The sequence below is a fragment of the Bos mutus genome, chromosome 13 (genome assembly GCF_027580195.1).
Source record: "Bos mutus isolate GX-2022 chromosome 13, NWIPB_WYAK_1.1, whole genome shotgun sequence".
Classification (NCBI taxonomy): domain Eukaryota; kingdom Metazoa; phylum Chordata; class Mammalia; order Artiodactyla; family Bovidae; genus Bos; species Bos mutus.
In genome coordinates, this window is record NC_091629.1 from 45,909,373 (window position 1) to 45,923,453 (window position 14,081).

Consider the following 14,081-nt stretch of genomic DNA (forward strand, 5'->3'; position numbering starts at 1 on the left):
TGATTATTGTAGCTACATAATGTTTTGAAATTTATTAGACTGATTTACCCCACAGATTGATTATATTCTTTGCAGCCGAAGATGGAGAAGCTCAGATCATGAACTCCTTATTGCAAAATTCAGACTTAAATTGAAGAAAGTAGGGAAACCACTAGGTCATTCAGGTATGACCTAAATCAAATCCCTTATGATTATACAGTGGAAGTGACAAATATATTCAAGGGATTAGATTTGATAGAGTGCCTGAAGAACTATGGACGGAGGTTTGTGACATTGTTCAGGAGGCAGTGATCAAGACCAAGAAAAAGAATTGCAAAAAGGCAAAATGGCTGCCTTTCATTACTACAAACAAAGCTAGTGGAGGTGATGGAATTCCAGCTGAGTTATTTCAAATCCTAAAAATATGATGTTGTTAAAGTGTTGCACTCAATATGCCACAAATTTGGAAATCTCAGCAGTGGCCACAGGACTGGAAAAGGTCAGTTTTCATTCCCATCCCAAAGAAAGGCAATGCCAAAGAATGTTCCAACTACCGCACAATTGCACTCATCTCACACACTAGCAAAACAATGCTCAAAATTCTCCAAGTGGGGCCTCAACAGTACGTGCACCGAGAACTTCCAGATGTTCAAGCTGGATTTAGAAAAGGCAGAGGAACCAACGATCAAATTGCCAACATCCGTTGGATCATCAAAAAAGCAAGAGAGTTCCAGAAAACCATCTACTTCTGCTTTATTGACTATGCCAGAGTCTTTGACTGTGTGGATCACAACAAACCATGAAAAATTCTTAAAGTGATTGGAGTACCAGACCATATTACCTGCCTCCTGAGAAATCTGTATGCAGGTCAAGAAGCAACAGTTAGAACCAGACATGGAGCAACAGACGGTTCCAAATCAGGAAAGGAGTTCATCAAGGCTGTATATTATCACTCTCCTTATTTAACTTCTATGCAGAATACATCATGTGAAATGCTGGGCTGGATGAAGCACAAGCTGGAATCAAGATTGCCAGGAGAAATATCAATAACCTCAGATACACAGATGACACCACCCTTATGGGGGAAAGTGAATTAGAGCTAAAAAGCCTCTTGATGAAAGTGAAAGAGGAGAGTGAAAAAGCTGGCTTAAAACTCAACATTCAAAAACTAAGATCATGGCATCCGGTCCCATCACTTCATGGCAAATAGATGGGGAAACAATGGAAAAAGTGACAAGCTTTATTTTCTTGGGTTCCAAAATCACTGTAGATGATGACTGCAGCCATGAAATTAAAAGACGCTTGCTCCTTAGAAGAAAAGCTATGACCAACCTAGACAGCTTATTGAAAAGCAGAGACATTACTTTGATGACAAAGGTCCATCTAGTCAAGGCTATGGTTTTTCCAGTAGTCATGTATGAATGTGAGAGTTGGACTATAAAGAAAGCTGAGTGCCAAAGAAATGATGCTTTTGAACTGTTATGTTGGTGAAGACTCTTGAGAGTCCCGTGGACTACAAGGAGATCAAACCAATCCATCCTAAAGGAAATCAGTCCTGAATATTCATTGGAAGGACTGATGCTGGAGTTGAAGTTCCAATACTTTGGCCACCTGATGAGAAGAACTGACTCACTGGAAAAGACCCTGATTCTGGAAAGATTGAAGGCATGAGGAGAAGGGGGTGACAAAGAATGAGATGGTTGGAAGGCATCACCAACTCGATGGACATGAGTTTGAGCAAGCTCCAGGACTTGGTGATGGACAGGGAAGCCTGGTGTGCTGCAGTCCATGGGGTCTCAAAGAGTTGGACACGACTGAGCAACTGAACTGAACTGAAATGACCCTACTTTATTCTTGTTTTCAAATTTGTTTTAGATATTCTAGTTCTAATATCTTTGTGTGTTTGTGTGTGCTCAGTTGCTTAGTCATGTCTGACTCTCTGCAACCCCATGGACTGTAGCCTGCCAGGCCACTCTGTCCATGGAATTTTTCAGACAGGAATACTGGAGTGGGTTGCCATTTCTTTCTCCAAGGGTCTTCCTGACCTAGGGATTGAACCTGCATCTCTTGTGTCTCCTGCATTGGCAGGCGAATTCCTTACCACTGAACCACCAGGGAAGCCCTTCTAATATCTTTGCCTTTCCCGTATATTTTAGAAATATCCTGCAAAAAAATCTCACTAGGATTCTGCTCCCAGGAATCATATTAAATCTGCACACCAATTTGGGAAGAACTGACATGTCTACTGAGTCTTCCAATCCATGTACATGGTACGGTTCTCCATTTATTTAGATCTTTGAATTTTTGCTTTTGTAGTTTTCAGTACATAAGTTCTGCGCATGTTTTGTTAGATTTGCACCTAAATATGACTTTTTAAAAAGAACTTGTAAATTGTATTTTTAAATTCAGTCTTCATGTGCTCATTGATAATATATAGAAATATAACTAATTTTTGAATATTCATTTTATATCCTGTGATCTCACTGATCTCATCTATTAGTTCATGAATTGTTTCTTAGATTCCTTGGGAAGTTTTACATAGTCATCTGCAAAAAGGGACAGTTTTCTTTCTTCCTTCCTGATCTACATCACTTTTCTTGCCTTCTTGAATTGTCTAGAACTTCTGGTGCTATGTTGAATACGAGTAGTGAAAGTGCACATCTTTGATTTTTTTCCTGGGTTCCTCATATGTTCTTCAAATGTGTCCTTAGTCACTCACTGAAACATTTTTATGATGCTTGCTTTAGAAAATTTGTCATATAATTCTAACACATCTGCCATTTTGGCATGGGTATTAGCCACATTGAGATTTTCCTGATTCTTGGTGTGACAAGTGATTTCCAATTGAATCTTGAACATTTGGGATATTAAGCTGTAGAACTCTGGATCTTGTTTAAACCTATTTTAGGTGACATTTTCTCACCCTGCTCTGGCCAGGGAAGGGGGTATGGTACCATCTCATTATTGTCATAATAGGGTAGTCTGGTTTCCCCACTTGGCTTCCACTGACACTTGAGGGTAGAGGGGCTCCTTCTTACTGCTGGGTAGAGTGGGAGTTCTGGCTCCACTAGGCCTCTGCTGATCTCACCCTGGCTGGGAGTGCCTTGTTCCTGCTCCCCACCTGACCTACTCAAACACCACCGGAGGTGCAGCCTCATCACCACTGGGTGGTAGTGAAAGTCCTGCTTCTTTACCAGGCCTCTGTTGACAGTCAACCCAAGGGAGAGGGGTGCCTCCTTACTGCCAGGTGGGGATGGAAGTCCAGGTACATGGTCTCCGCTGTCACAGCAGGTGTGGGCGTCTTCCTACCACCTGCTAGTGATGAAAGTCCCGGCTCCATCTTTGACCTTCTCTGACACCAACCTACCCAGGTTGTTGGGGGGGATGCTGGATGCCTTGTTACAACCTGGCGGGAAGTCTAGATTCCCCGTTCAGCCTTTGCTAAGCCACAGAGTTGGCCAGAGTACAGAAGTTATTGTCTAAGTCTTCCTTTCCTGGTTGGAGAGAGGGGCTTTTATTGGAGCTTTTTCGTCTGTGCCCATTGGTGTTTCAGACTTGCCAGCTTCTTCCTCTCCACATCTGGGACCTATGAGGCAAAAAGATAACCCAGGGAATTTACCACATGCAATTCTTTGGGTCCTGAGATCCTTAGCCAGTCAGTCTGCCTTCTTCTGTCCACCTTTCAGTGTCTTCTTATGTTTGTTTTATATCTAATGTCCTGGGGTCGTAGTTTTCCTGGTAGGAGGAAGAGGGAAAAGTATACCCATTCCATCTTCTCAGATGAGTAACAGAAAGGGAGATTTGCAAATACTTATCACTTAATATGCTTCCCAGGTGGCACAGTGGCAAAGAATCTGCCTGCCAATGCAAAAGACATAGGAGGCATGGTTCAGTCCCTGCGTTGGGAAGATCCTTTGGAGAAGGAAACAGCCACCCACTCCAGTATTCTTGCCTGGAGAATTCCATGGACAGAGGAGCCTGGTGGGCTACAATCAATGGGTCTCGAAGAGTCAGACGTGACTGAGCAACTAAGCACACATATAGCAAACACCATTCGATATAAGAGTTGGCAGTGGCACATGTAAAGCCACCAAACCACAGAAAGCACTGAAGCAAGAGACTGCTATGATTTTTCAATGATTCAAAGATTCTGTAATTCTCAAATTGATTTTTTTAAGTGTTTCATGCTATGATGCTAAATTCTGAAATTTGGTAATTCTGTTTTGGCATTTCCAGGTATGGAATTAACATTTCTTCCTTTTCCTTTTTTCCTATCCCTGGCCCATCTTAGGGAAATAGTTGATTCTGAGCAAATGTTCTCTTGCCTTTTCTTGCAGAGAGCAGAGAGCCTCAATCCGGTTCAAGACCACTCTTATGAATACTCTCATGGACGTCCTTCGCCACAGGCCAGGATGGGTGGAAGTAAAGGAGTAAGATCCCCCCCTCCACCAGCCTCATCTCTCCTTCCCTTTGTCTCTGAGGACCTTGTCTCCCTTTGTTTTTCTCCCAGTTCCCCTGGGTGGCCTCTGGGATTTGTTCCAATTTGACTATGACAGGGGCCAATATTCATTTAGCATCCACAGTGTGTCAAGGGCATTAATGATGCCATCTCTGTCTTATTTAAGCCTCATAACTATCCATAAAGAAGTGATTATGTTCAGAGATATTACGCTAGTCGATTAAGGTCACACAGAAAATGTCAGTGTGGGGTTCAAACCCAGTGCAATTAGACTATTCCACAGCCAGTGTCCTATTGATCTCTATGCATCCATCACAGACCCACAGGGTGAATTCTCCCATGATAGCAGGTCCTGGCCTCTTACTAATTCTGTGACCCCTAAACCTACATTTCTTCTTCTACATGGAGCCCTCTGGATACTGAGATGAATAAGCATACAACCCCTGGCACCTAGTAGGTGCTAATGTTAGTGAGGGTTAAGGTGTGGACGCATATAGCAGAGACACAAAGTGAAAGAGGCTTTGACTGACTAGAATTTATTTACCCCTCACCCTGAAGTCCAGATGTAGGAGGTTCAGAGACGGTATGGAAATGTGGGACCCATCTGCTTCCGTCTTTCCACTCTGCTATTCTTTGAATGAGGCCTTCAGCCTCATGATCTGAGGTGAGAGGCTCCTGCACATTCCAAGCAGCAGGAGGTAAGAAGGAGACAAGAAAAGGCATGTCCTACTCTTGAAGGATGCAACTCAGAAGCCTCTCACATTTTACTGGCCAGAACTTAGTCATGTGGCCACAACTAGCTGCAAGGGAATCTGGAAGATGCAAGCTTACATTTTCCCAGGTAAATGTTGAGAATCCTATGACTGTAGGAAAAGGAGAGAATACCTATGTGGGCTGAGGGCAACCAGCTGCCTTGCCAGGGTCCTCAATAAATATTTGTTGTATAACAGTAGCTAAGCCTGCTGGACACTCTTCAGCACTTAACATGCACGACCTCTTTAATAACCCCAGAAAATCTTCCAGTAGGTGCTATTATTATCCCTGTTTTCTTGAGGAGAAAAATTGGACAAAAAGAGTTGGAAAAAAACCAAACCATGAGGTCATTCATCTTGTAAGGTTTGCATCTAGTCTAACTGTCTGTAGAATCCCAGGCTCATCGTCCCTGTTCTAGCAGCCTCTCGGTAAATGAAGAAACAAATGAGTGAATAGGTGAATCTATGGTTCCTAATTCCTCGTGCTGGAGTCTAGTAGGGGAGACAGACTTTGGCTAAATCACCCCACAAAAAATTTAGAAATTGGCTGTTGGTGGCAAGCTGTGGTGTGGGTAATCTAAGATGGCAGAGTCCTCTCTTTGGTGCTTTGGGTGAATATTACAGTGGTGATGATGGTGTCGTGATAGTGATAGTGGTGATGATAGTGAAAGTGGTGATGATGGTGTCATGATAGTGATGGTGATGGTGGTGGTGATGGTGATGATGGTGTCATGATAGTGATGGTGGTGATGATGGTGTCATGATAGTGATGGTGATGGTGGTGGTGATGGTGATGATGGTGATGATAATGATGGTGGTGATGATGGTGATGATGGTGATGATAGTGATTGGTGGTGATGATGGTGATGATAGTGATGGTGGTGATGATGGTGATGACGGTGATGGTGGTGATGGTGGTGGTGATGGTGATGATGGTGATGATAGTGATAGTGGTGATAAGAATGATAATAGTGATGGTGGTGATGATGGTGGTGATGATAACGATGGTGGTGATGATGGTGATGGTGGTGATGATGGTGGTGATGGTGATGGTGGTGATGGTGATGGTGGTGATGGTGGTGATTATGGTGGTGATGGTGATGATGGTGCTGATGGTGTCATGATAGTGATGGTGGTGATGATGGTGGTGATGGTGATGATGGTGATGATGGTGTCATGATAGTGATAGTGGTGATGGTGGTGATGATGGTGATGACGGTGATGATAGTGATAGTGGTGATGAGGATGATAATAGTGACGGTGGTGATGATGGTGGTGATGATAATGATGGTGGTGATGATGGTGATGGTGATGGTGATGGTGGTGATGGTGATGATAGTGATAGTGGTGATGAGGATGATAATAGTGATGGTGGTGATGATGGTGGTGATGGTGATGGTGGTGATGATGGTGATGGTGATGGTGGTGATGATGGTGATGGTGATGATGGTGATGGTGGTGATGATGATGATGGTGGTGATGATGGTGATGGTGATGATGGTGATGGTGGTGATGATGATGATGGTGGTGATGATGGTGATGGTGATGATGGTGATGGTGGTGATGATGGTGGTGATGGTGGTGGTGATGGTGATGATGGTGTCATGATAGTGATGGTGGTGATGGTGGTGATGATGGTGATGACGGTGATGGTGGTGATGGTGATGATAGTGATAGTGGTGATAAGGATGATAATAGTGATGGTGGTGATGATGGTGGTGATGATAACGATGGTGGTGATGATGGTGATGGTGGTGATGATGGTGGTGATGGTGATGATGGTGATGGTGGTGATGGTGGTGATGATGGTGGTGATGGTGATGATGGTGCTGATGGTGTCATGATAGTGATGGTGGTGATGATGGTGGTGATGGTGATGATGGTGATGATGGTGTCATGATAGTGATAGTGGTGATGGTGGTGATGATAGTGATGGTGGTGATGATGGTGATGACGGTGATGGTGGTGACGGTGGTGGTGATGGTGATGATGGTGATGATAGTGATAGTGGTGATGAGGATGATAATAGTGATGGTGGTGATGATGGTGGTGATGATAATGATGGTGGTGATGATGGTGATGATGATGGTGGTGATGGTGGTGATGATGGTGGTGATGGTGATGGTGGTGATGATGGTGGTGATGGTGATGATAGTGATGGTGATGATGGTGATGATAGTGATGGTTATGATGGTGATAATAGTGATGGTGGTGATGATGGTGCTGATGATGGCAGCTACAGGGATTTTCCAGCTGTGGATTTTCCTTCTTGGTTCTCTCATGTAGCACACTTATCTTGGAATGAACTTTCCTTCCCTGGATTCTGAAGGACTGGGTGCAGTGGAGAATGAGGCAAGGGAAGTGTATAAGAAAAGGCACTGTCCTGACCTTCCACGTGACCTCAGGCTGCCCCCGTCCCTCCTCAGCCTTGTTCCATGGTCAAGTGGGAAAAGGTCTGAGGGTTTGTCTGGTGCTGATGCTATCTATGTGAGCCCATGAAACGGGCTGTTTCCTGGCTGATCCCAAATAGCCTCAAGAGTCCTCAAATCAAGGGCCAGAGGCCAGGGTGTTTACATCAGACATGGCTCAGTGAATGTGAGGTCTTGTCCTTAGGACCTAAGCTGGAGTCTGGTATTTCCGGACAGAATGAGGCCCCAGTTCAGACCACAAGGCTGTTAGGTCAGAGTTTGGAACAAACGTGGCCAGAGCTGTCCCTTCCCTTGCTTCCCACAAAGAAAGTGGCCATGATGCCTGGAATAGCAGCAACCATCTTGTGACCCTGAGAGGATGAGCATGAAGACATGTTGAGGATGGTAGAATGGGAAGGTAGGAGGACCCTCAATCCCTCTTGGCCTTGTTGAGCAGTTTAATGACTTCCCGGGGAATTGAAGAACAACTTGATTATGATAAGCATGAAGATGGTATACAAATGAACAAACTTTTAGGATTAGAAAAGAATCTAAAATCCACACCAAGGTATACAAGGCCCTGCTTGTTAGGCCCTATTCCACTTACAGTGTCATCCCTGACCTTTGTCCCTCCACTCTGGCTTTTCTTCATATCCTTGAATGAGCCCTTTCAACATCAGGACCTCAGTTCCTGCTCTTCTATATCCTGGAACCCTCTCCCCACTGCCCTTGATCTGGCTGTCCCTCCTTACTCTTCAGATATAAGTTGACATATCAGCTCCACAGGGTGGCCTCCACCTAACATAGGTTCCTCAACTGCCCTGCCTCATGGCCTCCACCTGGATTACTCATGGCATGTTTCATAATTCCTCATTAGAGAGTTGCATATTTGTCTCCTTATTTATTTATCTTCCCTACCACCTAGCCAGGTGTTTTTGTTCCCCCTATATCATTGCACCCAACATTGTCTCTGACACCAAGACAACCTCAACACTTGTCTGTTACATGAATGAATGAATAATGCATTATTTATTCATTCATCCATTATTCATTCACCCAAAACAAACGATTGGTAAGAAAAAAAGGGAAGCACGTTGTCAAAGGAAATAGACAAGAGTGGTTCTATCCACAGAGTTTGGACTCTGGAGCATGATGGCCTGAGTTCCAATCCTGCTCTGCCACTTAATAGATTAGTTTCTTAACCTCTCTGTGCCTCAGTTTCTTCATCTTTAAAATGGACATAATAACAGAACCTAATATGTATATATACATTTACTGTGTATATTTGTGTATTCATACATGGCATGTGCCAACAATGCCATGTGCCATGTATGAATACACACATATATCCATAGTAAAACTATGAAGACACTCATAGATATGATTCCAAGTTCGGGCTAATGGCTTCTTTTGAGACAAGAGAATAAGAGGTACAATCAAGCAGGGATATACATGGGGCTCTGGTTATATCTAATTTTTTTACTAAAAAACTTGAAAGTAACCAAGGTGTTTTATTTCTTGTCACTTATGCCTTTTTCAGGCATCTCCTCTGTGTACCCTGCTCTGCTATGTGAATTCGGTAGCTCCGTCTAGATTCCTGTCCCCCTCTCTGGCATGGTGGTGAGAAATGGGTCAGAATTTGGAGGCAGGCAGGCTTGGGTGTGAGTCCCGAGGCTGCCGTGTCCTCAGTGAGCAAGGCTGTCCCCATCTTAGGGCTCCAGGCATGATCACAGCACTTTGTGGACTGCTTTGAGGAGTCAGTGAAAGGACAGCTTTTTGAACTGGGAAGGGCTTACACATGTGATCTAATTCCACTGCTTGGTAATGTGGATTCAGAGGTGGCTATGTGGATGCTTCTAGGACCCCAGCAGTTAGCACAAGCAGGTGAGGTTGGCAGGTTGTCGTGGACCATGTAGCATAGTGGGGACTGTGATCTGGAGAGGGTGTGTCCTGTCTATGGTGATGAGTGCTGGGGGACAGAGGCATCTGGGATCAGTATGGCCAGATCTGAGATCTGCTGATTGTTCAAAGGAAGCCAGCAGCCTGGATTTTTGTAGGAACATTTCTGTAGTTTTCACTCTCACAAGCCTGTAGTTTTCTCAGGCCTCACCAAGTACATGGTGGGCAGCGGCGGCCCAAAACCTCCTTGAGACTCCCGAAGGGCACACAGCTGCTCACTCCTCAGCTGCACCTCCCCGGGCCCCAGATCCCACCCCAGATCCCCTGCAGTGCTGAGGTCCTCAGTCCTAACTTCTGTCCCACCCCCACCTCCAGCGAAGGGGAGTGGGATTTTTACTGGTGTGATGTCAGCTGGCTTCGGGAGAACTTTGACCATACCTACATGGGCGAGCACGTGCGGATCAGTCACTTCCGGAACCACTACGAGGTGAGCCGGGTGGGCTTGGAGACTGGGCATGGCAGTGAGCAGCGGCTGGCTAGGAACACAGGGACGAGAATGGAGAAGTATAAGGGAATTTGGAGCTGCATGCCAGGTGTGGGGTATGTGCACTAGATCCATGATGAGCTAGTGTGAGGCAGCAGGGATCTCAGACCTGAGGAACAGACTGCCCTGGGGAGGGGCTTGAGGTCATGGGCTAGCTGGCCTCTGGTGCAAAGGAGGAGCAAGCAGGATGCTTGAGGGATTGTGTGATTTCAGGATGAGGCAAGTTGATCTGTTTGGAGTCTAGAGATGGGAAGGAAGAAATGGGAGGAACCAGACCATAAAGATGGGACGGGCAGGAGCTGGGGAACAAAGGTGGGAGATTTGAAAAGGTTAGTTTAGCTTAGCAGTTAGAACAAGAACTTTGGAGTCAGACAGGCCCAGATCAAACCCCGCCTGTGCTGCCTGTTATCTGGATAGCTCTGGGCAACTGACAACTTTTCTGAGCCTCAGTTTCTCTGGCTGCCTAGTTAGGATCATTATAGACTGGCAGACTCTCAGTCAAAGTTGCTCTTACTGTTATTCTTACCTTGCAAAGAATGGGTCTGCTGAGGGCCACAGCTGGTGGGATGCTGGGGTTGGGAGGTGGACAGGGCAGTGAGCATGAGCACCAGTGACCTGCTTGCCAATCTTGCTGCCCAGCTCACCCGCAAGAACTACATGGTGAAGAACCTGAAGCGGTTCCGGAAACAACTGGAGCGTGAGGCAGGAAAGCTGGAGGCAGCCAAGTGCGACTTCTTCCCCAAAACCTTTGAGATGCCCTGCGAGTATCACCTGTTTGTGGAGGAGTTTCGCAAAAACCCAGGCATCACCTGGATCATGAAGCCTGTGAGTGCCAGTGCTGAGGCCTGGGGGTCGGGGCATCCTAGGCACTGGAGCAGGGCTCCTTCACTGGCACATGTCTGGACAGGACTCTGCCTGGGAATTCAGCCTTAGATGCACCATCTGATTTTCCCTAAAGGGCTGACAACATCTCCTCTCTGCAGTGTGTGGACTCAGCACCTGTGACTGCTGGTACACAGTATATGCTCAGTAAATGTATAGTAGATGCTCAACAGATGTTCACTAGATAAACAAGTGAGCCTTAGGACCCCAAAGCAGGGAACCCAGAGAAATCGCTTACTGATTTGAATGAAAACAATGGCCAGGCCGTGAGAAGGGCTTTGCTTGCGTTGTCCAGGTTCTCATGATGGCCTTTGGGAGGAGGTATTATCTGCCCTGTTTTAAAGATGAGGAGCCTGAGACCTATTTATTCAGGCATCCCACACATGCTCTTTGAGCACCTGCTATGTGCCAGGCACAGAACTGGATGGTGGGGAGATAGCTCTCAGGTAGAGGACACATGTGTGGTTACAGCTGTGGCAAGTGTTGATCAGGAGAATGGTGCCAGCAGAGGAAACAGCAGGAGGACTTCCTCCAGTCCTTCAGCAGGCTTCTCTGAAGAAGTGAGAGATTGGGCTCTGAGGCCAAACCCTTAGGTTCAAATATTAGCTGTGCCACCTGCTAGCTGTGTGACCTCAGGCAGATTACTTAACTTCTCCGAGTCCTGGTTTCCCCATCTGGAAAGTGAGAATCACTATAGCACCTATCGATTGCATAATGTTGTTGTGTCACTAAATGGGTTAACAAAAGTACAGCACATCTTAGGTCCTCACTGAATGATAGTTGTTGTCTTTGTAAGAATTAGTATTCAAAAACGAAAGGAAACAAATTTAAAAGAAAAAGAATTGAGCTTTAATCTGAAGGATACAGAGGAGTCAGCCTGGAGAAGGGCGGAGGTCGGAGCAGTCCGAGAGGAGGGAACTGCAAGCACAAAGGCCTTGCATCTGGAGGGAGTCCTTGGGGGCATCAAGAAAAAAGAGGAGGGCAAGGGTGCCAGAGCTCCTGTCAGCCCCTCAGCCCTTCCTCATACCAGGGCTGGACTCTCAAAACAATGCCACCATAACCTTGAATGGCATTATCAGAGCTCCCCAATATTTTCTGGATTTGGGAACATGCTGGGCCCCAGGAAGGGAGCTGGGGGTGGGGTAGGGAGGGGGCAGTCCTTCTTGTGGCTGAGGACAGGCTAGTGTTGGCTGATACAGATTTAGCTAATATCACAGGTACACGGCACTAGTGGTAAAGAACCTGCCTGCCAGTGCCGGAGACACAGGTTCAGTCGCTGGGTTGGGAAGATCCCCTGGAGGAGGGCATGGCAACTCACTCCAGTACTCTTGCCTGGAGAATCCCATGGACAGAGGAGCCTGGAGGCTACAGTCCATGGGGTCACAAAGAGCCGGACACGACTGAAGCGACATAGGCACACACACGTGAATGGAGGGGAAACTGACAAAAAACAATGGATGCTCCCAAAGGGGACTGAGCCAGGATTTACTCAGGCCTCTTGATGTGTGGCTGGAAGGCCCATCCCCCTGCCTGGGAGAAGGGAAGGCCAGCGAGAAAGGCTTGGAAGGGTGTTAAGCAGAGAAACACTGCAACCCACTGGGGCGGATCCCAGTTCCCAATATTATCTTCTCAGACACATGGTAATTTGTGCTAATTGGGAACAAGCAACTGCACATTAAGTTGATTCCTTTCCCAGCCCCCGGCCTTTGTTAGCAGCAGACACAACGACAGCTGTAATTAAGAGGAGGAATCTTGGCTTCATGTTTGTGTGTGTGTGTGTGTGTGTGTGTCTCCTCTCTCCTGAATCGCTGAGGCTCCCTGTCTAGGGTGTGGGGCGTGGAGAGTGGGTGCTTCTAGTCAGAAGCCTGGGTTCTAATTCTGAGCCACCACTTAGGAGCTGTGTGACCCTGAGCAGGTGACTCAACCCCCCTCAGTCCATTTCTTCATCTGTAAAATGGCCTTAATGGACATACCTGCCTTACAGGGTCATGAGATAATTGAAGTTACATGGGTTGTATACATGAATTGTATAAGCTGTATAAAGTGCTTCGCACTTAGGTGCCCAATAATTGACCATTTTATTGTTATTTCACAGAGTCCAGGCAACACCATTTCTTCCCCCTGCCCCTGGGGAGCACTGGGTCCATGCTTCCCAAATTTGGATGTGCTCACAAATCCTTGGGGATCTGGTTAAAGTGCAGAACCCCTCTCAGCAGGTCTGGATGAGAGTTCAGAATCTGCATTGTTAACCACTCACGGTGATGCCACTGGGGCTGGTTCACAGACAACACTTTGAGTAATGAGACTGTAGAGAAGTAATTCTCACACGTGAGTATCCTCTGGAGAGTTGATTGAAGCACCCACTCTACTGGATTCAGTTAGGCCTGGTGTGGGGCCTGAGAATCTGCATTCCTAACAAATTCCCAAATGGGGCAGTTAGGACTCGCCAAGGAAATAGAACCATTAGGGTGTATGTGTGTGTGTGTGTGTGTGTGTATGTAAGGAATTAGTTCATGAGATATTGTGGGGGCTGGTAAATCTAAACTGTGGTGACAGAAAGCTCAGGCAGGATTTCTGTTACAGTCCTGCAGCAAAATTGTTCTTTTTCCAGAACCCTCGGGTTTTGCTCTTAAGTTCTCATCTGAATGAGTGAAGCTCACCCACATCATCCAGAATGATATTCTGTACTTAAAGTCTACTGATTGTAGATATTAATCACCTCTAAAAAATGTCTTCTTAGCAGCATCTAGACAAACGTTTGACCGAACGACTGGGCAGCGTTGCCCAGCCAAGCTGACACATGAAATTAACCATCACACTGGTTATAAGGGTGCTACTGGTCTGGGTGCCACACTCTGAGAACCAGTGGGCCAGATCATTAGTTCTGGGATCCTGTTGTTTGGATCTCTTTGGTGTTGAGAAATGTTAAAAAATAGGACATTGCCCTAAATTTGGAAATTAGAGGGAGAAAGCCCCTCGAATCCCTCTGTTCTCACAAGGCCTGCCTTTGTGACCCAGCCAGTTGTCATCCACTCATATACCAGGTTTTTCACATCGTTGCTGTGGCCAGGCCAGGTCGGGCAGCGACCAGCCTGCCTTTCCTTCCAGTGTCTCCTGTGCATGGTTCCCTGGGGCCTGCGAGCCTTCATCTTCCTTTT

At 46.2% G+C, this 14,081-nt stretch overlaps 1 protein-coding gene across 3 annotated transcripts in view; it reads left to right on the forward strand.

Moving 5' to 3' along the window:
• The window catches only part of TTLL9 (tubulin tyrosine ligase like 9), a 50,417-nt gene that overhangs the window by 8,233 nt on the left and 28,103 nt on the right, over positions 1–14,081 (forward strand). For 2 of the 3 annotated variants that reach the window (XM_070381557.1, XM_005887907.2), the window contains exons 3-5: positions 4,317–4,409; positions 9,873–9,984; positions 10,681–10,866. In XM_070381557.1, coding sequence (XP_070237658.1) covers positions 4,317–4,409; positions 9,873–9,984; positions 10,681–10,866 — 391 coding nt within the window. Of the gene's footprint in view, positions 1–2,230; positions 2,250–4,316; positions 4,410–9,872; positions 9,985–10,680; positions 10,867–14,081 lie in introns of those variants that run through there. The other variant, XM_070381558.1, reaches the window with a different exon arrangement.